The sequence below is a fragment of the Ursus arctos genome, unplaced genomic scaffold (assembly GCF_023065955.2).
Source record: "Ursus arctos isolate Adak ecotype North America unplaced genomic scaffold, UrsArc2.0 scaffold_18, whole genome shotgun sequence".
NCBI lineage: Eukaryota > Metazoa > Chordata > Mammalia > Carnivora > Ursidae > Ursus > Ursus arctos.
This window is the reverse complement of record NW_026622852.1, coordinates 54,509,948-54,537,448: the sequence shown is the minus strand read 5'-3', so window position 1 is coordinate 54,537,448 and position 27,501 is coordinate 54,509,948. Positions and strand designations below refer to the sequence as shown.

The window sequence follows — 27,501 nt, the reverse complement described above, 5'->3', positions numbered from 1 at the left end:
CACAATGACCCTGGAGAGGCCCAGGAGGCAGCAGGGAGGGTCCAGCAGAGGGACCAGGCTGGGAAGATGGGCTCTCCCAACGACCGGCCCACCGATTAAGGGGCTCTAAACTCACCCACCCAGAAGTCCCACTCCGGTGAGTGCGACACCAGGAGCCAGCCCAGAGCTGAAAGCAATCTGGGAGTGGGGTGTGATAGGGAGGAAGCAGGCTCCAAGACCCCCCAGTGTCAGAAACTGGGGGCAAGTGGGGGCTCTGTCTCCCAAAGGGCAAGTTTGTTAAAAATATGTGTCCTGGGGCTCCTGGCTGAGTAGCTCTGGCAGAGCTTGCCACTCCTGTTCTCGGGGTTGTGAGTTTGAGCCCCACATTGGGTGTAGAGATTACTTAAAAATAAAATCTTAAAAAGAAAATACGTGTCTTGGCCCCACCCCAAACCTACTGAGTCAGAATCTGGGGCATTTGTATTTTCAACAAGCTCTCCACCCAAGGGGCCCTGAGGCCCCAGTCGGACTGGGCGACTGCCGGGCTGGTCTCTCCTTTTCAGCTGGTTCCTGGCTTCCTAATTCCCAGTGGAGTGCTAATAGCATAACAGGACTTGAACACCCCAATGGGCTAAGTCACCAAGGAGCAGGTGCTCAGTTATCCCCATTCTACAGATAAGGGCATTGAGAGAAGGTCATCAATTGGCTTGTCGCAGGTTGCAAAGCTAATACGTAGTGGGACTCAGACTAAATCCTAAATAATAATGATAATTTTAAAATAATAACAATAGTAATAGCAGCTCCCCTTTGTTGAGCACGTACAGCGTGCCTGGCACTGTTCTATGCCATTTACCTGTGCTCGCTCACCTAAACGTCACAGCAACTCAGAAAGGTGTGTACTCTTACGTGACCATTTGGCAGGTGAGGAAACAGAGGCTGGGCGAGCTCTGGCCTGAAGCCACTCGCTGCCTGACGAGGCAGCAGTGTTACCCCCAAACCACAAGGACCCCCCTCCGGGCACTATGTCCTGGGGGCTGGCCGATGCCCTCCTCTTCACGTCGCACGGCACCCCTCGCCCCCACTGGCCTGGGGATGCCCTGAGCTGAGCGCAGGGCCAGACATGCCCCGGCGTCCCCCCAACCCCGGGGCCCAGCAGGTGGCGCCCAAGGGGCTTCCCGGCGACGGCGCTCGCCCAAGAAGGGACCCGCTGCTGCCCAGGCTGCCCCTGCCCCAGCTCGGCGCAGTCCCCGGCGCGAGGTCCCCCGGCGGTTCGTGGTGGCCGGACGGGTCCTCGTACCCAGAGCTGGGGCTGGGCGTCAGGAGCCCCTCGCCGCGTCTGCCCTCCCTGCCCGCCCTGGCCCAGCGGGCGGCGCAGAACCGGACAAGGCTGAGGTCGTTCCTGCTGCCGCCCCTGCTCCTGGCCGGTGCGCCCTCCGAGCTCGCGCCCCGGCGCCGGGGGCCTGGAGAGCGCGAGGATTCCTGCAGGGGCGCGGCCAGGGAGGGGCCGGACTCCCTGCTCGCGCTCCTCGGAGAGCTCCTCCCCAGCAGGTGCCGGGAGTTCCTGCACCAGCTGGGGGCAGAGGGCGCAGAGCCGCGGCCGGCGAGTGAGGCCCCGCCCGGGACCCCAGGGGGCGCGGCAAGAGCGGGCGGAGTCATTCCCGGGGCGGACCGAGCTGCTGGTAGTGGCAGGGTCCTGGTAACTACCCCTTGAGGGCGGGTCTACCACTGCCCCTATTATTCAGTTGAGGAAACTGAGGCCCAAGGCCCTATAACTAGGAAGAGCCTAGTACGCACTGTCCCCAAGCGAAGGCTCATAGCTGTTTCCACCTCTTCCTGGCTCCCAGCACCCTCAGCATCACGACCAAAAAGGAGTGTGTCAGAGCACTGCCACCATTCTCCCCGGTGTCCCCACTGTTCCTTCCTTCCAGACCTGAGGTAAGTGTCAGTGACCCGCTGATGGGGACAAGGTTGCCAACAGTGCTCTGGGGATGGGGGACCCTGACCACTCATGCCAGGTGTGGCTTGTTTGTCTTCAGGGGCCAGTCATCGTACTTCCAGAATAGTCTTAAGAAGATTTTGCTCCATCAGATACCTACCCTGGGGACCCTGAGGAGAGATCACTCACAATTCACCCTCAAGAAGGCCAACCAGTGAGTTACAGGAGGTTGGCCGTAGGGGGATGGGGAGAAAAGGCGTTTCTTCTTTTCTTTCCTCTTGTGTTTCACCCATGAATTTATCCATCTCTCCACCTATACATTCATCTATGTGTCTATCTGTGAATCAGGTCTTCTGACAAACCATTCATAGTCCATCCATGAATCCATCCATCCATCCATCCATCCATCCATCCAACCATCCATCCATCCATCCATCCATCCATCCATCTATCCATCCATCCATCCATCCATCCAACCATCCATCCATCCATCCATCCATCCATCCATCCATCTATCCATCCATCCATCCATCCATCCATCCATCCACTTATCTGTCAATACATAGATCTATCCCAGAGCAGGTCTCCTCCCAACCTAGCCAAGGATTATCCATCAGCATCTATGAATCCATCCACCCATTCATCAGGTCTTCTACCAACATATTCATAACCCATCCATGAATCCATTCAGATATTCCTGCTCCCATTCACCTATCCATCCTTGCATACATCTTCTCTCTGAACCAGGTCTTCTATAACCCATCCGTGAAGCTCTCCACCCAGCCAGCCAGCCAGCCAGTCATCCTTCTAACCACAAACTCTGACGATGGTATCCGTCCATCCATGAAACCAATGATCAGTCATCTACAAATCCTTTCACTTGTAAATCCAGGCTACCGTCCATCTATAATCTTGTCACGAAGCCATCTACAAGTCCACGTACCCATAGCCAGAGGCATTCACCCGCCGTCCACACATCTACCATCCTCCTAACATCCAGTCCTTCCATTCAGACCGTTTCATTAACTCGTTCATGAGTCCATCCATCCATCCATTCATCCATCCACCCACCCAACCTTCCATCCTTTTACCCATCCCACCATTCATTCATCCATTTCTTCCTCTAACTTTGATTATTAGGTTTTGCTATATGTCAGATATTGGGAGAAATAAGATAAGGGGTGGCGGTAGGAGAAGAGCCTGGCCATTAGAGCTTACCTGGACCTCGATGCCGTTAGAGTGAAAGGGAAAAAGAATGCAGAAAAAAACTCCTCCAGCATAAACAGGCTTAAACCGAGGTGAAAAGCGAAGAGCATTGCCCATGAGTTTAAAGACCAAGGAGAGTAAATACACGACAGGCACACCATTCCTTCCCCTTCTGGACCCACGGCTGACAGTACTATTTGATCCTGGCATTTTCCCCCCACGGGGCCTCAACCCCTTCCTGACACAGTGCTCCGGGCAGACACCACCAATGGCTCAGAGCAGGTGCCAGAAATGAGCCACATTTGCCAAGCTGGGAACTTTTAATCAATCAAATAAACACACTACGTCTTACGAGATATAATAAAGAAAAGTATGGATTTCATTATCTCAAATATGACAAACAGCAGGGTGGCCACAGTCTCGGCGTTTCGCATTTAAGAGCTAATATGTGAGCGCCTCATGGTGTGCGAGAGTCCCTGGGAGGCCCCGCAGGGAACACCAGGTTGCATTGGAATAGGCTCCAGCAGCCTCCGACAGGAGAAGCGGAGATCTCAGTCCCCTGGGCAGAGCCTGGGTGCACCTGTGTCTGACCCCGAGGCCAGCACACACCAGGCGTTGATAAGCTGAGGACTGTAGGATCACTAGGTCCCGATGGCTGTAGCCGTCTGGGCATCTCCTGGCTGCCTGGCTCTTCAGTGGGCTGCTGAAAGCATCCCTTCCGTGTCCACACAGACATAAAGATGCAGTCAGATGAATGGATGCAGATGCATCAATAGGTGCGTCCTTAAGGTTGAACGGGGCGTTTCTGAATAACAGAGCCATGGATGGATCAAGCAGGCCCTCCCGCAGCCTTGCCCTTGAGGCTGAAATTAATAAATGTAACAACAACAGAATGCCCTTTCCTGAGCGCGGGCCCCATGCCAGGCCTCCCAGACGTTATCTGATACTTACCAAACTCTTCTCAGGGTGCTATTCTCATGCCTACGCTGTATAATACATAATTGAAAGGGGAAAACGGCTAAATGGAGGACTTGAGTGTGGTCTGCCTGGGAAGAGGCATAGCTGAGACTGGTGATTGTAAGAACAGCTGGAAGTTGCAGGTGTCTGCTCTGGGCACCCCACACCCTGGGGGGAGTGCTTTGGCATCCGTTTCATCTCGCCACCCCGTGTGGTGGGCACAAGGCTGATCCCCATTTTACAGATAAAGAAACTGAGGCTTAAAAGAGTTAGGGTTGAAGATCCAAATCTTAGCTCAAAAAAAACAAAACAAAACAAAACAAAACAAAAAAAAACCTTGGCTCTACCCTTGACCAGCTGTGTGACCTTCGGCCAGTTGCAAAACCTCTCTGTGCCGCAGTTTGCTCATCTGTAAAATGGGAGTCATGATCCCGTTTCCCGGGTTGTGTGGGTGTGACGGCCTGATGCCTGAAGCCCTCCCAGAGAAGGCCAGCTACTGCGGGTGTCAGGATACACAGCGAGCCCTGGTGGAGTGGATGTGTGCTGTCGGGGCAGAATGTGCGGCTGGGGCTCAGGCCCTGACCCTGCCCTGCCCCTCTCGTCTCTCTCAGCAGGCCCCACGGTGCACAGGCCCCCAAGCTCAAGGCTGTGCTCACCCACAGCTCCTCCGGGGAAAGCTCAGGGCAGCGTAGGCGGGGCTGCCCCTTCCGAGTGCGATTCGCCGATGAGACCCTGCGGGACACAGCGCTCCGCTACTGGGAGCGCAGCTGTGCGGGTAAGCAGCCAGGGCAGGGAGAGCCCCAGGACTCCAGAAAGTTCCGGCCTGGAGCCCAGAGAGCAGAGACTGTGGCCCTGGGTCCTGGGAGTAAGGGCCGGCCTGCAGAGGCCAGGAATCCACTGGCCCTGCCGAGAAGGGGCCCGAACTGGCCTCTCCAGAGAGTGTCGGGGGGGCCTCAAAGACCAAGTAGAGGGTCGGAGGTCCTGCAGAGGCATGCCAACGTGGGTGGCACCAGGGAGCAGTCACAGTGGAGGAAACAATGGCTGCCCAGGCCTGGCCACCACCGAAGGCCTTCTTGCTGCCACGGGTTCCCACGCCCCGTATCTGCCCTCCTTGGAACAGGCACCCACAGCCTCCCAACCCCACCTCTGGCCCCCTCCATGGCCTGCAGTGGCTGAAGAAGGTGGCAAGGCGCCTAAAGCATCTTCTTCCCATACCCATGAAGGCCTGCCTGGCTGAGGAGATGCCCAGAAAAGTCCAGAAGATCAAACCTTCTCTCTGGGGAAGGCTGGCACTGCCTGGTCCAGCAAAGAAGCTAGGAACCACAGGCCCGGGTTCTGGGATGGAAGTGTGCTCTCGGCTCCTTGGGCATGGATGTGGTGGTGTCCGGTTGGGCACAGTTTCCAGTGTTTTCTGAAGTGGGTGTCAAGAAGCAGGTGGGACGAATGCGTGTCCTTGCTCTGGTATAACCTTTACCAATCCCCCCGCCCCTTTCTCCATCAGCCCGGCCTCTTCACTTCCCGGGAACTAGCAGCCCTAGGGCCTCCAAGAGCTTGCATCTCTTTATTGACCAACTACTGTATGCAGTTTCAGGCAACGTGGCTGCTCCAAAGCCTAGCTGTGGGTAAAGCCCTAAAATCCAGGATCTTGGCTGATTCAGGAGGGACCCTACCCAGACCCCTTAGGGTCACAGGAAGTTGGGAATAGAAGCTGCAGTTTTTTCCAGCTTCTTGTTGTTGGAGGGGGAAGCCAAAGCCCTAGGAGCAGGTGACACAGCAGCCGAGGAGAGAGGCCAAGGTGCCCCCCGGGAGAAACAGTTTCATGGGAATGGCAGCTGGCTGGCTGGCTCAGGAGAAGCTTCCTAGTCGGCCATGGCCGCGGGAGCTGTGGTCACGTCCCAGGGCACCAGAGTGGGGCGCTCGGCTGACGGCTTCCCAGTCCTTTCCATCTGAGGCAGCTACTGGGGAATTTGGGGTCCCTGTCCAGCCAGAATGGCAGCTATCGGGCAGGAAAGATTCCCCGCCCGTCCATCCCTGCAGAAGTCTCAGCATTGTCTCTGGATTTCCACGGTGGTGTGACTGGCCTTCCCACTATGGGAAAGAAGGCCCGTTGGGGGCTGCAGCAGGAGTGGGTATATGGGGGGGCATAGTTTGGGTAATAAAGGCAGAAACAGTCACGCAAGATAGTTTTAAAACCTGAGCCTTCTCTGGAGGCAGCTGTAAGGCACTGGGGAGCCTTGGGTTGCCATGGAGACAGGGTTCTGCCCGGCCTTGCCTGCCAGAGAGGGAGGAGGGAAGAGTGGGGGTGCCGGTGCCCCCCCCAGGTAGAGATCTCACTGGAGCCCTCTCTCCTCCAGTCCGGCAGGGTACCATCGAGAATGGGATAGCTCCCCCGTCAACGACATCAGAACGGGTGTTCGGGAGTGTCGGGAGATGGCTGCAGAGTTTGCCCAAAGGCCTGTGCCCCAGGGCCGAGGAGGAGGCCATGGCCAACAGCTCATTCGGCTGGGACTGCCCCGGCCTGTGAGGCTTCAGGGAAGGGGACAGGACTCATAGGCATTGCCAGGCACCCCTCCTCATGCTGTGGACGACCCTGTCAGCAGCGGGCAGGCTGAGGGTCGGGGCCTTGAGGGCCCTGCCAGCCCTGGGTGGACGCGGGATTCAGGGTGCGTGCAGCTCACAGGCTCCTGTCCCCCTCAGGCCCACCCAGGAGCCACCGGGTCACCTCTCTGAGGATGCCTCCATGAAAAGCAGCTTGCCCTGCATCCCCAGGGCCGCCACACAGAGGCCGGGAGGTGACCTCCAAACCTTGCTGGACACCGACAACATCCCGGGGCAGGTGGGCAAATCGCCCTGCTCCTGGGGCCAGAAGCTGGTGAGCACCTGCTGGCAGCCGGCCACCCGGAGAACCTCTGCCCAGTGGGGCGGCTGGGGTGCCGGGCGAAGCCTCCTTGCACTAAGCCTGGGCTCTCGCTCTGAGCTGGGTTCAGATTCCCAGCCCCACACTTGCAAGCGCTGGGGTCTTTTTGCATTGGCACTCCCTCCTCTGTACAATGGGGCTGATCCCTGTGCCCGGCCCCTTGGGCTGGGGTATAGAATCCCCCTGGGCCCAGGGAGCCTCATCTCCTGCCCAGAGGCCCCCGCAGTGTCCAGATGGTCCTGCTTGTCTCTCTAGGAACCCTTCCTGCCCGGCTTGGTGCTGCACGCAGTCCTGAAGCGAGGCTGCCCTAAGGGCCACCAGCCCCTCCTGCCTTCCATGACACCACAGGGGGCTCCCAGGTGAATGGCTCCTGGAGCCCAAGCCCATGGGAGGACATGGGCAAGGGGGTGAGGAGAGGCCTTTCTCGCCCCACAAATAAACATGCATTCTAGATGGCTGGGACCTGCTACCACGTCTCACCCCACAAGCCTCTCTAGGTGCCAGGTTGCTGGTCTCCAGGGGTCCTGGACCAAGGAGAGGGAGAGGACAAAGTCATGGCTGGGATGAGATAGGGAGGGGGCAAGTTCCTCAGGGGCCAGGGCTTGTTCCAGGCAAACCCCTCTTCTGGAAGGGGGGAGGTCCTGCCACACACTTCAAACCTGGACCAAACCTCTGTCAACCTAGATCAACCCACACCTGAAACAGGCCCCTGCCCTGAGCCCGGGCCCCAGCTTCCATCTTTGACTGGAACCAAAGGCTACTTGCTGACCTCCGCCATGGGATGAAGGTGTCCAGACTCCAACGGGGTGGACAAACGTTTGTCTTCTGCATTCCCCGGGGTCCCTGGAGGGCAAGCATCCGGGGTGGGTGGGGACCAGATGTTTCTCTCCTAGTGGTGGGGGTAGGAGAGGGCAGTGTTCAAAATCACATCAGGAGCTGACAAACGACCAGGTGGCGTTGATCTGACCGCTGCACTGACCCAGCATTGCCAGCCCCGTTGGCCCTGCCACACCTGGGTTTCAATCTCCTGGGCAGAGTTTAAGCCCCTTCCCCTCTGTCCAAGCAGCGCCATGGCCTCAACCCCTCGCCAAATCGAGGATCCAGGTCTTTATCGCCACCTCCTGGCCAGTGAGGAAACAGCCACGGAATCCACACCCAGGCACCCTGCAGAATAGGAAAGGATGGGATGGGGGGTCCTGGGCGGGGGTGGGGGGGGGGACAGGCTGTGGGGATCTTAGGGCCCGGAGGGTAGTGGATGGGGAGGATTTGCTTTGCAAGGGTACCCTGCCTCCTGAGGAAAGGCCACAGATCTAGGCAGTTTGGAGAAACCCTGTGGGGGGACGGAATGGGGGCAATGCTACAATTCCCCTTCCCTGGGGACTGGAGAGGGTTTCGAACCCTGGGATGCCTCCCCTCCATCCCCTTTCCTGCGCTCTCACGACACCCCCCAGCCCGCCCTGGTATTTCCATTTCCTGCAGAGCCTGAGGGTCTCAGAGGAGGCCTGATTCTACTGCGCCCCCACCCCGGTGACCTTGCGCCGCCCGCCTCACCCTCTCTGGGCCTCAGTTTCTCCCCAGGGGCCGCGGCGGACCCTTGCCTCGCCGCCCGCTGCAGCGCCGCGCCGCGCCCACGCGGGGGCAGTGTTGGCCTGGCTTTGGCGCCGCCCGGCGCGGCCGAAACTTCTCAGCCTCCAGCTCCGGGGTCGGAAACTTTTCCCCTCGCGCAGCGCTCGCGTCTCCCGCCCGCGCCCTCCTCCCGCCGCGGGTCCGCGCCGCCGCCTTCCACCTGCCCCGGGTTCGCGGCGGGCCTGGGGGGACGCCCCGCTCCCCACCCCCCAACTTCTCCTTGCTGCTTTCTGTTGCCATTAAGCCGAAAACTGCTAAGCTGGCAGCAGCTCTGCCAGCGACGAGCCTGGAAATCCAGGCCCGCGTGGAGCGCGCGGGGGCGGGGGCGGGGGGCGGCCGCGAACATCCCCCGCGGCGTCTGGGACGGGGAGGGGGCGCCCCGCTGCGACCTGCACCCCGGGCCCGCCTCTGCCCGCCTCCTGCGGCCTGCCTTCTGTTCCTGGCCTCTTCCCCGCGCGAGGCTCTGCTCCTCGTCTCCGGCCAGCCTGCTCTCCTCCCTTCTCTCCCCTCTCGCTCTTTCCCTGCTCAACAACATGGATTCTGTGTCAAGAGGACCTTGAGCGTGGGCCCTGAGCCTCCCATCCTGCCACTCACAGCACAGACACGCAGGGACACCCGCCCACAGGCCCACGGGACGCAGGCCACACAGGCCACCCCGCCCCCCCCCCCCCCCGCACATACACACCAAACACACACACACAAACATCAGACACCGCACAGGGACGCCTCACACCCACAAAGACCCACAGCTAGAAGCGCCCTCACGCAGACCCTCCCAGCGACCCCAGCCCCCACATTCCCGGTTGTCTTCCCTACGGGAGTGTACTTGAACGTGGGGTGAGCAACAAGGAAGGGAGGAAGGAAGGGAAGGAGTGCTGCAGGGGGATGGACTCCTTTCCAGCAGTCCCCAGGTTCTCAGTCTCACTCCTCCCTGACAGCACCCAGGGTCCTCTCCCCAGGGGTCCCAATAGGGCCCTTTTGACTGGTACATGTCCACTCAGGCCTGGCAGGTGGCCAGCCCCTCCTGGGCTCCAGGCACAGCATGTGGAGAAAGCCAGGAAAGTGGCTGTGGTGGCTTCTGTTCCCCCATAACATCGGACACCCCCCCACCAATGCCCCCCATGGGGGGGGGGCATGGCAGGTGTACTCCCCCCATCATCCCGGCTCCTCCCATTCCTGTCTGCCCTCTCACCCTGAGCGATCATATCCCCGGGTCCCACGCCATCTCTGCACCACTGACCCTGCCCTGGGCCCTGTGTAGACCTGTCCAGACCAGGTGGGGGCAGTGGGGGCTGGGTCTAGCTGATGGGTAGCAGAGAGGGAGGGATGGATGACCCCCTACCCAGGGCAAAAGGAGTGATTGAGAGGCAGGAAAATCACTGCCCCTTTCCCCTGAGTGCTCCGGCCCTCCCTCCCCCACTGTGAGAGCATCTCCTGAGCCAGGCTTGCTGATAAGGACTCCAAGGCCCAGAGAGGTTAGGGGGCTTTGCTCAGGCCGGCACAGACTGGGAGCTGGAGCTGGGACTAGGTCCGCACGTGTCCTACCCCAGCGCCCAGCCTCCAGCTCTTCTCTCATAAGCTACTCCTAGTATAACCATTCGTTGTCTGGGGAAACAAGGCCCAGAGAGATTAAGCTTTCTCAAGGTCACACAGGAGACAGACCTCAACAGGAGCCCATGTCTCCTGCTGAAAGCTCCACAGTGTGGGCTCCCTCTCCCCTGGTGCAAAATGGGGTGATCTGGAGGACCCTTCCCTCCGGGGTCCATACTCCAGCACAAGGGGCACCAGGGCAAACCAGGGCAAGGTCAGCGAGAGGGAGAGAGGTATTTGGAGCAGAGGGAATTTGGGGAGGATGTGGAGCCTAACTGCAAGAGCCAAGGGCCCAGGGAGGCTGAGTCTCAAGGTTTCCCAGGGGGATGGAGCGGAAAGGCAGTGCTGGCTCCGGGCAAGGGCCGGCCAGAGAGGGGCTTCCAAGTCCCGCTAGCCATGGGGAGCCACTGAAGATGGGAACCAGAATGAAGCCAGCCCCACGGGGAGCTCCGGGGACAGGAGCTGCCCCGTGGACTCATCTACTTTCATTGTGCAGTTTGTTGAGCGCCCACTGTATGCCACCCACATGCTGGGCCCTGGGCACACAGCTGGCACCCGAATGACCAACTCTGCTCTCAGGAGGCCACAGTCTGGTGGGGGACATGGACTCAAGGGGGCAATTCCAGGACAGAGTGTCAAGTGCTACGGGTGGGAGGCCCGGGGCTCCGGGAAGCACAGAGTGGGGGACCTGGGCTGCTGCCCAGGGCATGGGGTGGGCACCTGGGCTCTCCAGGGCCCGGAGGTGGGGGCATGGTGAGACTTGGACAGAGGAGCAGGAAGCCAGGGGAGGGGAGGTGACCACCACAGTCTGTAGCCGGGCTGGTGCCACGATTCTAAACACGGGCTGGGCAGGGGGATGGGGGGCAAGGGGCTCAGGAGGGCTGTTGACTAGAAAGACGGAAAGGCTGGTGTCCCCCAGCCAAGAAGAGCTGCCCACTGCTCCTTCCAGTGCCTCTGCCTTTGTCTGCCATTATCTAAATCCCGCCGCCTGTGTCCTCCCCTTCCCCAACATTTCTGCCTCTTTGGGTCCCTTTGTCATCCTCTTCTGAATATGTCCTAAGTGACAGATGGTCTGCACCTTCCAGGGGCTCCTGTCGAAGGCCATCAAAGCCCTCCACAGAGACAGTGCATGCTGCCACCTCCGGGCAGCCCCGTGTAAGCCTCAGCATTCCCTATAAACAGCCTCAGGAAATCGGGGTGACGCTGGTGGTGGTCACTGTGCCACTGGAACCGGTTTTGGGTGCTGGGCAGAGTCCAACCCAGAAGCAGGGATTGGACCCACCAGGTTGGGCTCTGGAACCTTCCTGAATGGTGGCACTGAGACTCCAAGAGCAGCGGCCAGGAGCAGCTTGCCTGCCATCTCCCATCATGGGGCCTTGGGGACCACTAATGACTCACCCACCAGGGTTTCCCTGGTTTACTGTCTGCACCTGGCAGCTCTGGGGACTGCGGTGACACCCCCCAGCTCCCAGGGAGCCTCCCACTGGGCTCTAGGCTGACTTCCTGCTCTCTTGGCTGCAGCGCCCAGCAAACCCCCAACAGAATCTTTCTACGGGAAACTGCTGGCCCAGGCGCTTCCCAGGCACCTTGTGGACCCAGACTGTGTTCTCCAGGGGAAGATGCCTCCCCCGGCCGGCTCACGGGTGACTTCTAACAGCCACAGCCATTCTGCAATATTAACTAGGGCGAGCAGGAATCCACAGGAGCTGAGAGTGCAGCCAGGAATCACAGAGGAATAATGACAGACATTACTGAGCTGCTACCACGTGCAGATGGGGTCTAAAGACTGCCAGTTTTAAAGCTTACTTATCCAGCAAGGAGGGCACAACTCTGTGACAAAGGAGGCACTGCCCCTAGCCCAGTATTCCAGATCAAGAAACCAGGGCACAGAGAGGGTAGGTCACTTTCCCAGGGTCACACAGCTAAGCTCCAGGGAAGAAACCAGTGGTAAGTGCTGTGATGGGGGAAGGCACAGGCAGGTGTGCTGGGAGCCCAGGGCAGCTGCCTCCTCTGAGCCTGAGCTTTCCTCCTCCTGGAAGCTGGCTCAGATTTCCTCCAGCCCAGTGGGCAGGGCTGTAGCCCTTTGTCCACAGGTGGCTGTGGCTGGCAAACTCTGCCACCCCTCAGTTCCCCTGCTCCTTCCTTCCTTCCTTCCTTCCTTCCTTCCTTCCTCCCTCCCTCCCTCCCTCCCTCCCTCCCTCCCTTCACGGAACACATTGGTCGAACATCTACTGCATACCAGGCTCTGTCCTGGGATCTGTGAACAAGAGAGACAGTGTTCCTATCTCCGGGAGCCCACGTCTTGGAGAGGGAGCTACAGATGGGGCTGGCTTCCCAGAGGTGTGACCCCTGCAGGAGAAGCATCCTGCACCCCGTTTAATGGTCTTCTGGTGTCATCTTGAAATTGTCAATCGATTTTAAACAAGGGGTCTTGCGTTTTCATTTGGCCCTGGGCCCTCGTGAATTGTGTGGCTGGCCCTGGACACACACATTAAACTGTGCAAATGTTGCACGGGGGCCACCCAGACTGCCCAGCAAGAGGGGGTAGAGCCACCTGCAGGTGCACCGGCCTGAAGGCAGGACCCCCCGCCCCCCCGCCCACGTGGGTTGGAGGGCTTGTGGGGAGTCCCAGCTGGCCGGGCAGAGAGACTAAGAGGCCAGAGTGAGGCTAGACAGAGGAGCAGATCCCAAGAGATGACACCAAGGAGTGGGCTTTGTCCTGACCCCGAATCTCTGTCGCAGGTCCCTGGATCCCTCCGGGCAGTGCCCTGGGAGCTGGGTCAGCATCAGGCAGGAGGTCTGGACCAGCAAAGCTCCAGAAAGACTTAAAAAAAAAATACCCCTGGGGGCACCTGGGTGGCTCAGTCGGTTAAGCGTCTGCCTTCTGCTCGGGTCATGGTCCTCAGGTCCTGCGATGGAGTCCCAAGTGGCTGCCTGCTCAGCGGGGGGGGGGGGGGGGGGGCCTGCTTCTCCTTCTCCCTCTGCCCCTCCACCCACCCCCCTGCTCCTGCTCTCTCTCTCTCTCTCAAACAAATAAATAAAATCTTAAAAAAAAAAAATACCCCTGTATCTCTGTACTGGCTAGATAACGCAAGCGTGGGGCACAGCATGGACGGGCACAAGCCCCAAACCCCTCCCAGCCACGCCCACCGGGCCATGGACCCTCCCACTAGGTAACCCCATTTCCTGGGCACCTTCCAGAGATATTCTGTGCACATACAAGGAAGTATAGACATGCCTGTATTTTTAAAGATTTATTTATTTATTTATTTATTTGAGAGAGAAAGAGAGAGAGCGCAAGTGGGGGTGGGGAGGGGCAGAGGGAAAGAGAGCCCCAAGCCGACTTTGCACTGAGGACAGAGCCCAGGGCCGGGCTCAATCTCACAACCCCGAGATCACAACCTGACCAAAACCAAGAGTCAGACGCCCAACTGACTGCACCACCCCAGCGCCCCAACATGCCTCTATTTTTATTTTGTAAGGTCAATTTTACCTACGTTCTGTACTCTACACACTCTTTTGCACTTGGGGTTCTCACTTCACAATCTGAGATGTCATAGAAAGCTCTTTCAAGGTCACTTAATTTAATAGATGGAGAAGTTGGGACTGAGCGTCGCACAGGCAGTGTGGGTGTTCTGGTTGCCCATGCACAGTGCCTGGCCTTGGCCATTCACCCAGGCCTCCCCCACAGCCCCTCTCCTGTCCTCATTGCCAGGACTGCTGCGAAGGGGGTACTGTGTGATTCCCATTTCTACAAGGCTCCGAGAGGTGCAGCCACCATCCTGGGGTCACACAGCCCAACCCAGATGGGAATCCTCAAAGTCCACTGCCTCCTGGGACCGGGCTCGTGCTTCCCAGGGCGGCACTGCCCCCTGCAGTATACTCACGACCTCCCTGATGCCAGATGGGGAAGCCCCTCACTTCAGCAGGTAAGAATTGGGCAAAGGACATTTCTTGCCTGACAGCAGGGCGGGGCTGGATGGGGTGGCCTGCTGGGGGGCAAGGCAAGTGGGGATGCCTGGCCCCCCGAGGCCCCAACCCTAAGGCCTGTGCCTGCCTTCAGGGAGGGCTGGCATCAGCTGGCTTAATGTGCCTGGGGCTGTGATTCAGCATTTGGGTTCCAAGAGTTATTTTTATTGTGTTTTGTTTATTCAAAGCTTGCCTTTGAAGTCGGTTTTCCAGCCTCCCCATCCTGGAGAAAGGAGCTGGTTTGAATACAACTGTGCAGTGTTGTCTCAGCCTGAAAAATAATTCCCCTTGACTTAGGAGCTCATCGTCCCTGCGCACACATGGCCCCCCCATGCGTGGGTGCCCGTGGGGGTCTGCAGAACAGCTTACCACCCACCTGCAAGCAGGCAACAGGCAGCCCCTCAAAAGTTGGATGAAGAGGGACCCTCCAGGCACAGGGGAGGCTGTTAATGCTGGCTCAAGGGTGCTTAACTTTTGAGGAGGGGTCATGAGACTTTGTGATGAAAGCTAAGGACCTTCTCAGTTCAGAAAAACGTACCTACACACAAAGCTTTGCAGTCAATTCCAGAAGCTTCTAGAACCTTCTGAGACCCCCTCCCTTCAGTTTAGAAGCCCTGCCTAAAGGAATCTTATTGTTAGCCTTTTAGTAGCTAAAATTGAGCACTTACTCTGTTTCAGGGGCTATGCTATGGGGTTTCTCAGATTAACTCATTACCTCCTCCTAACTGAGGCACAGAGAAGTTGTGTCACTAACCCAAGGTTACACAGCTCACAAGAGGCTAAGCCAGGATCTAGGCCCAGCCAGTCTGGTTCAGTCTGCACGCCTTTTTTTTTTTTTTTTTTTTAAGATTTTATTTATTTATTTGAGAGACAGGGAAAGTAAGAGAGATCACAGAGGCAGAGGGAGAAGCCGACTCGCCGCTGAGCAGAGAGCCCGATGCAGGGCTCAATCCCAGGATCCTGAGATCATGACCCAAGCCAAAGGCAGATGCCCAACTGACTGAGCCACCCAGGCATCCCCCAGTCTGCACTCCTAACCCACCATCTGCAATGCGTGCTCACACACACACACACACACACACACACAGAGTGCCAGGCATCTGAGTAAACCTGTGGGTTAGGCCCAGAGAGAGACCAAAGTGCAGAGCCCCAGGTTAAGCGCCTAGGCTTGGCGTCTGGCTGAGCAGAGTGACTGGGGTCCAGAACTTTGTGAGGGTCGCATGAGACCCACCTGGAGATTCCCCTGGCCTTGGGCCAGCAAAGGGGCACCCCCATCAGCAGAGTTCATGTTCCTGTCAGGGAAAGAACGGATAGTGCGGGTCACATGGGCAGACATCTCATTGCAGTGACTGCTACCCAGCATGGACTTCTCCTCCCCTTCCTTCTCTCTCCCTCCTCTTTGCCCCTCTTCCTCCCTCTCCCTTCTTCCCCCTCCCCCACCCAGGGCCAAGGACAAGACTTGCACACCCCCATCCGCGGTTGTGCATCCCGCGGTCGAAATAGCCCAACCCTCTATACCGCACACTTCCAAGAAGCCCAAACCAAGTCTGGGGAGCCCCGGGTTCTCCCTGGGAGGCCTCCCCTTTGCCCACATTAGCTGAGCCCACAGGCCAGGCTGGGTTGCCCAATCCAGGGCCTCCTGCTGCCCCATCCTCCTTCCCCGTTGCAGGGAGGACAGGGAATGGCCTCCGTGGGCCTTCCAGGCTGGGATTTCCAACATTGTGGAGTTAAGACCCTAATACTATTTTTCAACAGCTTTTGGTGCTTTAATAGAATTGAGGGTAAGTCTAACTTGAAAATTTTCCCTTTTGATCTCCCTTCTTCTTTCAGGAGCTCAACAGAGCAGGGTTTAAAACAGGACTGGAGGGGCACCTGGGTGGCACAGCGGTTAAGCGTCTGCCTTCGGCTCAGGGCGTGATCCCGGCGTTATGGGATCGAGCCCCACATCAGGCTCCTCTGCTATGAGCCTGCTTCTTCCTCTCCCACTCCCCCTGCTGGTGTTCCCTCTCTTGCTGGCTGTCTCTATCTCTGTCAAATAAATAAATAAAATCTTTAAAAATAAATAAATAAATAAATTGGAAAAAAATAAAAAATAAAAAATAAAACAGGACTGGAGACAGCTCCCTCCTCTCTCCTGCTCCCAGCCAGGGTTCTCCTGAGGTTGGAAGTCCTGGGGTGGTCACTGTGGGCTGGATTCCTAGTTGGCAACTTTGACTCCCACTGCTTGCCTCCTCTCCCCTCATTCAGCACTGACTTGGCCTAGACAGGCTCCTCTAAGCCCCCAGGTCCTGCCCACTCTGCCTCCTCCCTGGATTCTCCCTCCATGGGCTGCCCCCTGCCCCAACTCTTGCAGCAGGCTTCTGGCTTCTTTACTCCCCTGAGCCAAACTCCTTCATGCCCCAGGGCCTTTGCACATGTTTCCCCCTCTGCCTGAAATGTTCTTCTCATCAACTTCACTGACTCCTACTTAAGATCAGGTGTCAGCTTAGATGTCTCCTCCTCAGGGAAGCCCTCCTGGATCAGAATTGAATAATGGTAACATGACTGGCACACTAGGAACCATTCTCAGCAGGCCCTGAGCTCAGGGAACGTAGGCACTGAACAGGCTGCAACACACAGCCGGCCACACAGGAGGATTTTACTAGATGCTGGGCAAGGGAAGGGGATCCTCTTTGTGGGACTCTTTCTGCTGGGGTCTGTGCCTCAGTTTCCCTGCCTGTAAAACGAGGGGGGTGGGTCACACGCCCGCACTTGCCATGAGATGATTCTCTGATGTTCCCTCTGGGTTTCTGGCAAGGATCACGCTCATTTCACGGTATTTGACTTCCTTGATTATCTGATTTTCCAGGGAGGAATTTTAAATCTCCGGGTGGGGGTGGCATCTGCCTGATACCCGGGCACCCGTCCCATCCCACCAGCCTGAGTGCACCTGGCATCCTGGGGAGGCCCATTAGCAGTGCCCCCTCTTGGCAGATAAGGCTGTGCCCAGAGAAGCCCTTCAAGGGCTCTGTGACATGGGGGTGGGGGGAGGGAGGGTGGCGGTGGTAGTCCCCCTCTCTGCCACCAAAGCTATCAAGGCGGGCACTGGGGCCAGACAGGCCGTGTGCCAAGTCTGACTCTGTCATTTCCTGGCCACTGTGGCCCATCCTTCACTTCTCTGTGTCCCGGTCCCTCTGCCGAAGAGGAGGCGCAAAACAGCACCCCCCAGCTGGGGTTCATGTGCTGACTCAGCTAGTTCCTGGCCTGGGGCTGACGCACAGTGCTCTGGGGGTCAAGGGCTCTCTCTGCCTTTCTCACCCAGCCCGAGGACGTGGCTGAGCCTCGAGTCCCTGGAGCCGAAAAACTAGGTCAATACCCAGCCCTGCTACTTAGCTGGCTGCATGACCTCCGGGTGTCTCAGCTTCCCCATCTGTAAAATGGGGGTGATAGATTCACCTTCCTCTTGGGGTGCTGTCTACTGCCAGCGCCAAATCTGTGTCTGCTCTCATGATTCCCAGCCTGGCCTCACCCTGCTCTGCTCCTGCGTGGTGATCCATCCCGGGGCAGCGGGCATGAACGGCTGAGTGCAGAATCCAGGGAAACCAAGTGTATCCAGTCCACCGCTCCTGCGCCTCATTCCCGTTTCCTGGCTGTGTGACCTGGGGCAAACCGAGTCCCTTCTCTGGGCCTCAGGCTGTCCACCTGAGAAAGCATGGCCTCAATCAACCACAATGGGAGGCTTATGCGGGACAGTGTGCGGCTGCTGTCATTCTGACCGTTGTGACATCAGAAAGTAGAGCCAGGGGGCATCTGGGTGGCTCAGTGGGTTAAGCCTCTGCCTTGGGCTCAGGTCATGATCTCAGGGTCCTGGGATCCAGCCCTGTGGCAGGCTCCTTGCTCAGCAGGGAGTCTGCTTCTCCCTCTCCTTCTGCCCCTCCCCCCCTCCTGTGCTTGCTCTCTCGCTCTCTCTCAAATAAATAAATAAAATCTTTAAAAAAAAGCAAGCAAGCAAGCAAGCAAGCAAGCAAGCAGAGCCATTTCGCAAGAAGGGATGTGTTCAGCCTCCACCGTGAGGAAGGACAAGCAGTCTCTGCTCTCTGGAGCGTCTAGGAAGCTGAGGCCAGAGGGCACGGCCGGCACTGGGGGGGGGGAGGGGCCCGCAGGGTGGGAACGCTGCAGGGGGTCTCTGAGACCGCCCTCCCGCGGACCCGAGCCGGAGCGAGGCGCAGGTGCGCCTCCGCCAGCCCCGGCTCCCCGCCCCACCTCGGGGATCCAAACTTCCAGAACTTCCCAGAAGGCCCCTCCCGAGAAGGCCCCGCGCCAAGGCCTCCTGGGCAGGGAGGAAGGTGCCCGAGGCACGGAGAAGGGCAGGGACCCGCCCGAGGCCACACAGCCCCGCCCGGCCCGGCGGCGCAGCTCGCGGCCCTGCGCGGACTTGCCCAGCAGGGACGTGCGGGGCCTCCCGGAGGTCCGCGCCCGCCGAGCCACGGGATGAAAGGGGAATCCGCCGAAACCTGCCTCCTTCCCCGGCTCGCCCGCCCCTTCCGCAACCGGATCTGGCTGGGGGCGCCGGGCTTTGATGTCGGCGCAGCGGCCCCCGCGCCCGGCCGGCTCGGGAGCCTCCGGGAGGCCGACTTGAAAGGGCAGCCGCGGCCGTCCGCAGCCTTCCCCGGGCCCGCCCGAAGGAGGCGGAGAGGCGGGGGGTGGGGGGCGCGGGAGGCGTCAAGCCCCGTCCGAAGAGCGAGGGGGCGGGCTGTCCTCGGCGTGCAAGGCCCTGCCCGTGGGTGCCCTGCCTCTGCCACCCGTTGCCATGCTTCCACTCGGCCCCTAGGTTCGTACAGAATCGCTGTGGTTCCCAGGTATTGCCCCATCTCGGGCCCTAGCACTTCACGTTCCTCCTGCCAGAAACACCCTTCCTGCCTCTGACTACCCGGCCTTGGGATCAGCTCCTCTCTCTGGGCTTCAACTCTTCGTGTGGGCTTTCCCAGAAACTGCACCCCCACCTCCTTCCCAGGTCCACCGCCTCAGCGACCCCCGTAGCGGCACAGACTAGTAATTCGCCACCTGCGGACCCCTAGCTGGGGGTGGGGGCTCCAGGAAGCACCTTGGCAGCCGCCTGCCTGGACCTGGGTGGGCGGGGGCTGGGGGGAAAGGGATAATACAAGTCACGATACTAAGAAGCCCTTGGGGCGAGCCGGTGCGAGGGTGGCGGCAGAGAGAATTCCAGGCGCCCAGAGTACATCACAGGTTCCTGGTTCCCCATATCCTTGGAATACCCAGCTGGGTGACCCTGCTCCCTCACTCCAGGCGCCACCTTGCCCTCACTGCATAGGGCCCCCAGCTACTGTCTCGGCCCTTGCGATCAACCACTGACAGCCCCCAGAACCCTCCAGCCTCTTGATTCCCCGCCCCAGAGCACCCCCATGCTCAACCCTCTGCCCAGTCTGCTGATTTCCACGGCCTCTCCCAGCGTGGCGCTAGGGCTCAGGAAAGACCCCTGCGTTCCTCACCCCAGGCTGGATTCCATCCTAGGACTCCGTTCAGCCAAGGTGCCTGGGAGGGTGAGCCAGCCCAGGCACCATCCTTGGGTGGAGGGGGGGCGGTTTCAGGAAGTTAGACACAGGAGCCAACGGGCCAGGAACCTCAGTTTGGTTCCAGTGTCTCAGGAACCGAGGTTTGCACACACAGAGCCCGTGTCACTGGCTGTACACGCACACAGACCCAAGGGTGGCCTTGAAAGGAGCCCTCTAGCGTCTCCCCAGGAGGAGGAGGGGGAGGGGGGCTCCGGAGGGGGGAGGGGGTGGTAGTGATGCAGGGATGGGTGTGCTGCCCGCAGGAGCTGCTGCCTGGGTGGGCAAAACCAGATGTGAGCTTCAGCCTCCCCTCCCCGCCAGCTCCAGCCTTTCTAGAACCTCAGAGCTCAGCCTTCCCATCCCCAGGGTATTGGGTATTCGGTCTGCAGCTCCCTACCACCACTCCCGCTGCCCCCACCCCACCCCACTCTGCTGTCTGCTAGGCTCAGCAGGCAGAGGGGAGAAAGGAGGGGGAACAGAGGGCTCCCCTTGGGGGCGGCAGGCTGAGAGCTTGACCCCCAATCCCCACCCTCATCAAGCTTCTCCACCTGTTTTCTCTTGCTGCCTGAAGGGCTGTCCTAGCCTCCTTCTTCCTTCCTACCTTCAACAAATGTGCACCTACTATGTGCCTTCCTGTGCAAGGATGGACTCACCATCGAGTGGGAGAAACAGACACAAATAAAACAGATCCATAAATACAGGCTATGATGATAGAACTACAGGCAGCTCAGAGAAAAGGCTGTCACCCAGCCACAGACATCAGGGAGGCTTCCCTGAGAAAGTGGCAAGGCTGCCTTGAAAGCAAAGGCTAGGGTGGGGAGGGTGAGTGGTGGAAGGGGCAGAGGGCACAGTGAGTGGGCTGCATTGTGTGAGTGGGAGAGAGAGGAAGGACCTGTGGGAGGGGGAAGGGGGCAGGCTGGTGTGGCACAGGCCAGGGGGCCACCCGGGATCCAGGCAGGTGGGGCAGGAAGCTGGGCACCCACAGAATCCAGCCCAGGATGCCCCCACTCTTCCGGAGAGGGGACTCACTGGGCGAGACCCACAGAAACAGGAGAGTTCGAGTTGGGGCAGAAGAAAATCCCAGCCTGGACTTCAGACGCCCCCTCTCCCCCCTAATGGGCTGACCTGGCCCAAGGTGGGAATGGGAAAACTGGAAGCTAGCTTTCAGAAGGTGTGCTGACTGGGGCTGGCCCCAAAGTGGACGGGAACTAGAAGGGCCTGACCCATTCGCCTAGAACACTGTTTCTTCCAACTACCTCTTCTAGAAGAGGAGAAAAGGGCCCTTGCAGCTGGAGGTGACCCAGTCCCCACCTCCTGGCTTACAACAATAGAGGTAAAAAAAGGTCATCACCATTTGTCATCACAGCAGACATGTAGGTAGTATTGTCCTTTGAAGTCCTTTACTCAATCCTGTTAGTAACTCAAGGTAGGGAAACTAAGGGGCAGTATTGGTCAAATCAGCTGCCCCTGGCCACCCGGCTGATAAGTAGTGGACCTGGGATTTGAACCTAAGGCCATCTGGCTCCAAAGCTGGTATTTCCCTACCTCTCCAGTGCTCACTTGAGCTGTTGAATGAACAACTGAACCGGTTAAATTTTACTCCTATCTCCATGTGCCCCCTAAATGGACTGGGTGGCCCTCCCTATGGGTTCCTCCCCCTGGCCCTGCCTCAGGACCTGGGCTGAGCCTGGCCCGATCCGAGCGCACTGGGGGAGGCCACCTCCTGGAGCTTTTCAAATCACCCATCTGCCAGGCTCCAGCCAGATTCCCCGCAGGCTCCCAGCCCAGCTTCCTGCCCTTTCCTGCCCTTTCCTGCCCTCCTATCCAAGGTTCCAAGAGAGACCTGAAGGTCGGAGTCAGAGAAATTGGAAGATGCTTTGCGGCTGTCTTTGAAGAAGGAACCGAGGATGGTGGGCAGCGTCGAGAAGCTAGGAAAAGCAAGGAAACATTCTCTTCTAGAGCCCACAAAAGGAACACAGCCCTTCGACACCTTGACTTTGGGATTTCTTTTTTTTTCTTTTTTTTTTTTTTTAAGATTTTATTTATTTATTTGACAGAGAGAGAGACAGCCAGTGAGAGAGGGAACACAAGCAGGGGGAGTGGGAGAGGAAGAAGCAGGCTCCCAGCGGAGGAGCCTGATGTGGGGCTCGATCCCAGAACGCCAGGATCACGCCCTGAGCCGAAGGCAGACGCTTAACCTCTGTGCTACCCAGGCGCCCCTAACCTTGGGATTTCTGACCTCCAGACCGGGAGAGAATAAATTTGTGTTGTTGAAGCCACTGTATTTGTGGTCTTAGTTACAGCCGCGACGGGAAACTGATAGAGAGGGGCTGGACCAGATCTTCTCCAGCTTAGCCAGGGCTTAGCCAGCTCTGATGTTCCAGAAAGAAAAGAAAGAATACGAAGGACCCTGCTCTGTGAAGGATTACAGGGCCAAGGGGCAGGAGTGGGAGCTTCAAGACCCACCTGGTCATCCTAGGGTTTTTGTCTGGGACTTTCCATTTCCAGTTTCCCCAGAAAACAAACCCAGCCTGTCTGGGGGGCTGGGCCTCAGGGCGGAGGCTGCAAGGTGAGCGTAAGGAACTCCAGCGCGTCCTTCCAGAGCGGAACTGAGGCTTCTCTGGGTTGCTGCTGTAAGCCTGCTCTCTCTCTTCACCAGGAGGCCTCAGAGCCCCCCCCCCCGGGGGGGGGTGCGGGGTTCACGAGCACAGGCTAGAAACAGGTTGCCTAAACATGGTGTCTCTGCTTTGTTGAGCCAACATGTGTGTCTCTGGGCAAATCTCCCCACCTCTCCGAGCCTCCTCCATTAAATGCAGAGACTGGGCAGAATCCCCGTGGGGCCTGACTGGGTGCCGGTCTGTGAAGAGCTCTGCGCGGGCACACAGGTGTATGCCTGTGTGTGTCTGGCCGTGCAGGTACTTGTGAACAGGGACACACGCGCAGGCACGCTTGTACAGGAACATGCGTGCAGGTGTATACACAGCCTGGGTGAGCGTGAAATTCACCTTTGACCTGTCACTCCCCTGCTCACTGCCTTCAATGCCCAAGGGAGTTCAAATCTTCCCCACGGCCTGCAAGACCCGGCCCAGTGTCACTCTGGTAGCCCCTCAGTCTTGCCCCCAACTCCCCGGCATGCTCCCCAAGATCCAGCCCTGCCTGCCTTCGACTTTCTTAAGGGAGTCCAGGCCTCCTGTCATGCTGTTCATTCTGTCTGGTTCCCATTTACCTTCTCCTCCTTGTTGACTAGCTCCTGTTCAGTCTTTTGGTCTTGGAAAGCTATCACGTCCTCCAGGGAGCCTTCCCTGACTGCCACTGTGGCTGGGCTGATTGTCTCTCCCATTTCACTGCATGACCCCTCCCTCCTGGGTGCTCCCACTACCTTGTACAATAATGGCTCATGAGTGTCCCTCTTCTTTCTGAGGCCGTGTGCACCCCATGGCAGGAAGCCAGAATGCTGCGTCCTCCCCGGTCGCCAGCACCCAGCACAGGGTCCAGCGCAGAGGAGGCGCTCAGAACACTTCACTGAATGAATGAATGGGTGCGAGTGTCTGGATGCGTGAGCGGGGAGGCTGCGATCACATCCGTGTTCCTGCCATTAGTGATGGGGGGGCAGTGATTTGGCCCCGACTGTGCCTTGGAGGGGCGGGAGCAGGGGTGGGGCCAGAGTGTGCGGCTCCCACCACAGTCCCCTCTCCCCTGCGCTGAGTGGACTTACCGAGGTTGCTTTGTTGTTGGAGGGGAGGGGAGAGCAGAGTGAGCAGGAGGGGGAGGCCTGCAGCCTGCAGCTTCGTGCTGACACATTCTCCTTCCTTCCTCCCTGACCTCCCTCTGACCTCCAGCCAGCCTGGGCCCCTCCACTGAATGGGGGAAGGGGCAGGAACCTCCAGTGTCCCCAGGGGAAGGCACTTCTGGATTCCCCTCTGTGTCCCCCCACCCCCTCCCCCTCCAACCTCAGGTCTGGGGCCTGGGGAGGAGCTGGTCAGGCCTGGAGGCAAGCAGAGCAGGCTCGGTGGGAAGGTGGGGTGAGGGCCTGGCCTGGCCCTCCCTGGTGACGTGAGGTAGGTCACGCCACCTGTCTGAGCCTTAATCGTGTCATCTGTACAATGGTCCAAAGGCACTTGTTTGCAGCCATGTGGCCATTAATGCGATCATGTTTACAGGAGGCTTGACACGGAGTCTGGCAATGGAAAATGCTCAGTAAGTATAGTTTCGTCATCAGCATGATCATTTCCCCGTCTCTCCCTCCCCCTCTCCGTCCCTCCCAGCCCTCAGGTCCACGCAGTTCGGCAGGTGCACCCCGTTCTCGTCCTCACAGTAGGACTGACCCGCCTATTCACCTCTGTACGATCCCCAGCCTCTAGCACGGTGCCTGGCACCCAGCAGGGGCTCAGTCAGTGTCCAATGAATGAACCAGCAGAGCCCTCGGGGACAGGACCGGTCTTGTCCCCGTTCCTCTCTGGGCCTCACCGTGAGTCCACAAACTGGGAATCTCCGAGGTTCCTCCTGCTTTGAGATCCAGACTGGGTGTTTTGTGTCACCACTGTGCTGAGTCTTGGGTCTTTTTTTTTTTTTTTTGAATATTCATGCCAGCTGTCACTTCCCCAAACCCTCTCTCACCTGGATGCAAGCCAACCTCTCGCTTTTCTACCTGCTTCTGTGCCATCACACAGAGCTGGGGCAGGGGTCTTCAAAACACAAATCTCTGCTGAGTAAAGGCGAGAGCCTTTAATGTAGCTCATGGGGCCCTGCACAGCCCGGCCCTGGAGAGCCCGTTCAGCCTTTTCCAGAAACCTCCACCAGCTCCAGGACACAGGCCTTCTCCTCTTCTCTGACCCTCCCTATACAGGCCCTTTGCACATGCTGTCCCCTCCCTCTTCACCTGGTTAACTGCTACGCCTTCTCCAGATCTGCCACTCCCATTACTGACTGCCTTCCTCCCTCCCAGCATCTGTCGATTCATATATATATATATGTATTTATTTTATATTTATATTTTATTTTTATATTATATATTTATATATATAATGTATTTATATGTATATAATGTATTTATTTATTTGAGGGGGGGAGGGCAGAGGGGGAGGGAAAAGCAGACTCCTCACCAAGCACAGAGCCTGATGTGGGGCTCCATCCCAGAACCCTGAGATCCTGACCTGAGCCCAAGGCAGAGGCTTAATGGACTGAGCCACTCAGGTGCTCTGAATCAGAAAGCTCTAGCTGCTACTGGGATAGCTGGGTGTGTTTTCTCCACTAGACCAAAGGCTCTGGGCAGGGCGGGGGGGGGGGGGGGTGTCAGGCCTGGCCCAGTTCCCCTTTCCATTGCCACAACACAATAGAGCTTAGCACCAAGGAGGTGCTCACAAAAGCCCGTCATGGCCCGTATCCCTCCCCCTGCAGTGGGAGTCTTTGAGGGTCTCTGCGGAGCCCCCTTTTGCCTGAGGGGCAGGTGGCCACAGAGGAATGAGTGCGGACTGGGTGGAGGTTCATACTTGTGCTTCGGGGAGTGGAGCTCTGAGGGGCAGGTGGCGGGGGAGGGGGTGACCTCTGGCCGCACTGCTCAGCCCTGCCCTCTGCCCCAAATTGCAGCCTGTTCTCAGGGGAGGGCCTGCGGTAGCCAGGACATGTTGGAATACATCCCGTCCTCTGAGCTTGGCCAGGGTGGGTCCCAGCCCTACCACTCACTGCTGTGTACCCTGAGGCACGGCCCTGCCCTTCTCTGGGCCTCAGGTCGTCCTGTACAGAATGACGACAGCACTAGTCCCTGCTACAGGGGGTGGGAGTCGATGAGACCAGGTGTCAGCACAGCATGTTGCTCAGGTGGGAGGGGACTCACAGGCAGGGGGGTACAGGGAGGGACAGGGTGTGGTCTTCCGGGGGGTGGGGGCATCCCCAAAGCCATTTTGTAGCTAGTTTGCAGCAGGCATTAGGGAAGGTGGTAGAGAGAGCCTCAGAGTGGCTGCCAGAAGGAGGTGAGCACTGAGTGTGTGTGTGTGTGCGCGCGCGCGCTGTGAGTGAGCTAGCTGGTGAGAAAGAGCCTTCAGAGGAGGGGAGACAGGGAATGAGCTGGAAAAGCTCAGCACTGCAGCAGCAGTGAAACCAAAGGCCCAGAGGCAGGGAGCTCGAGAGAGGCCTCCACAAGGACCGTGCAATGAAAGCTTGTGTGTCTGGGTGTGGGGGTAGGGGTGCGGGGCTGGACGGAGGGAGGGGCTTCTCAAACTCTGGAAAGGGGGGGAGGATTTCTGGGCCAGAGGGTCTCACCTGGTTCCCTGGCATCCCCAGCGTCAAGGGCTTACACTCTGCTGCCCAAGGACCCCTGTTTGAATTTGGGCTCTGCCACTGACTAGCCAAGTGACCCTGGATGAGTCCTTTGCCTTTTGAAGCTTCGGTTTCTTTGGCTGTAAAATTGGGATGATGACAGAACATACTTGTGTATTAGTTTGCCAGGTGGCAGTGACGAGGTACTCCACACCAGGGGGCTTAAACAACAGAAACATATTTTCTCATGGTTCTGGAGGCTGGAAGTGCCAAGAGCAAGGTGTGGGCCGCTTCGGTTTGTTCTGAAGCCTCTCTGCTTGGCTGGTAGACAGCCACGTTCTCCCAGTGTCTTCCCACGGTCCTTCCTCTGTGCGTGTCTATGTCCTAATTTCCTCTTCTTAAAGGACACCAGGCATATTGGAGTGGGGCCCAGCCTCGTGACCTCATTGAACCTTAATTTCCTCTTTAAAGACTATGTCCAAATACAGTCACATTCTGAGTTACTGGGGGTTAAGACTTCACCGTATGGATTTGGGGGGACACACTGCCGTCCATAATGCCTGTTTTGGTCTGGGTTCCCTGAAAGCAGGCTAAAGGAAGGGCCTGGGAGTTTGTTTGCAATTATATTCCCAGGAGCAAGAGTGAGGGATGGGGAGGCGGGGAGCGAAACAGGAAAGAGCAGATACAAACATACATTATTGAGCTCACCATTATGGAAGTCCGGGTGGCCAGTCCCCCGGGATTGTCTGAGATTCTTTATGAAGTATGTCTCAGGACCATCTGCCTGAAGAGGAAAGGGGGAGGCTTTTATCCCGTGGCTGTGTTTCCCCTGGATCAAGGGTTGGCCTGTAGGGTGTTGCAGCTGGCCATGTGTGGCCACCGCGTGGGTTCCTGGGGCGGGGAGGGGTGCCCACACAAGGGCATCCGAAAAGCCCCAGGGTGGGAATCGAGACGAAACTCGCAGGCGGAAGCATCATCCTCAACATTATCCTCATCATCGGGCTGTGGCTGCCTGGAGCTGGCCGAAGCCAGCAAGGGCTGTCCACTGCAGCTGGCCTGGATTAAGAGGTTTGAAATTGTGGGCAAGAGATGTTCTCGGCCCCTTGCGGCACTCAGCTCTGTCCCTGTCCTCCACGAGGTCCAGGCTGTTAGACTCCCCTTCAAATTGCTGGCTATCTGCTGACCCTGCGAGACTTTCTGCAGACAGTTTGCTGCATCGGGGATCCGTTGCCCCCGCCTGAACAGTTACCCCCTTCTTTGCCTGCTGATCTCTGGCACAAGGACCCCAACATGGTCAGATGGCAGTCACCGCTCTGAGTTCCGTGAGACCCACGCTGTTCACTGTTCAGGGCTTCCTGGTTTCCCTGCTGCCTCGTCCCTCCTCCTGCCCAGGTAACCAGGACCTCTGACCTAACAAACCTAAAGCTGCAGGGAGGAGAAGCACAAATTCAGTGGGGGAGGGGAGCACTGGAAGGGAGGGGGGGGAGGGCGGCAATCTTGTGTCCACAGCTTGT

At 58.3% G+C, this 27,501-nt stretch overlaps 1 protein-coding gene across 1 annotated transcript in view; it reads left to right on the top strand.

The window, feature by feature from the left end:
* Nucleotides 1-1,099: 1,099 nt before the first annotated feature.
* The window catches only part of CUNH9orf50 (chromosome unknown C9orf50 homolog), a 28,362-nt gene continuing 1,960 nt past the window's right edge, over nucleotides 1,100-27,501 (top strand). Inside the window, exons 1-8 of the mRNA XM_057313378.1 lie at nucleotides 1,100-1,583; nucleotides 1,692-1,914; nucleotides 2,016-2,129; nucleotides 4,690-4,853; nucleotides 6,433-6,598; nucleotides 6,776-6,994; nucleotides 8,574-9,100; nucleotides 11,733-11,854. Coding sequence (XP_057169361.1) covers nucleotides 1,100-1,583; nucleotides 1,692-1,914; nucleotides 2,016-2,129; nucleotides 4,690-4,853; nucleotides 6,433-6,598; nucleotides 6,776-6,994; nucleotides 8,574-9,100; nucleotides 11,733-11,854 — 2,019 coding nt within the window. The remainder of the gene's footprint in view (nucleotides 1,584-1,691; nucleotides 1,915-2,015; nucleotides 2,130-4,689; nucleotides 4,854-6,432; nucleotides 6,599-6,775; nucleotides 6,995-8,573; nucleotides 9,101-11,732; nucleotides 11,855-27,501) is intronic.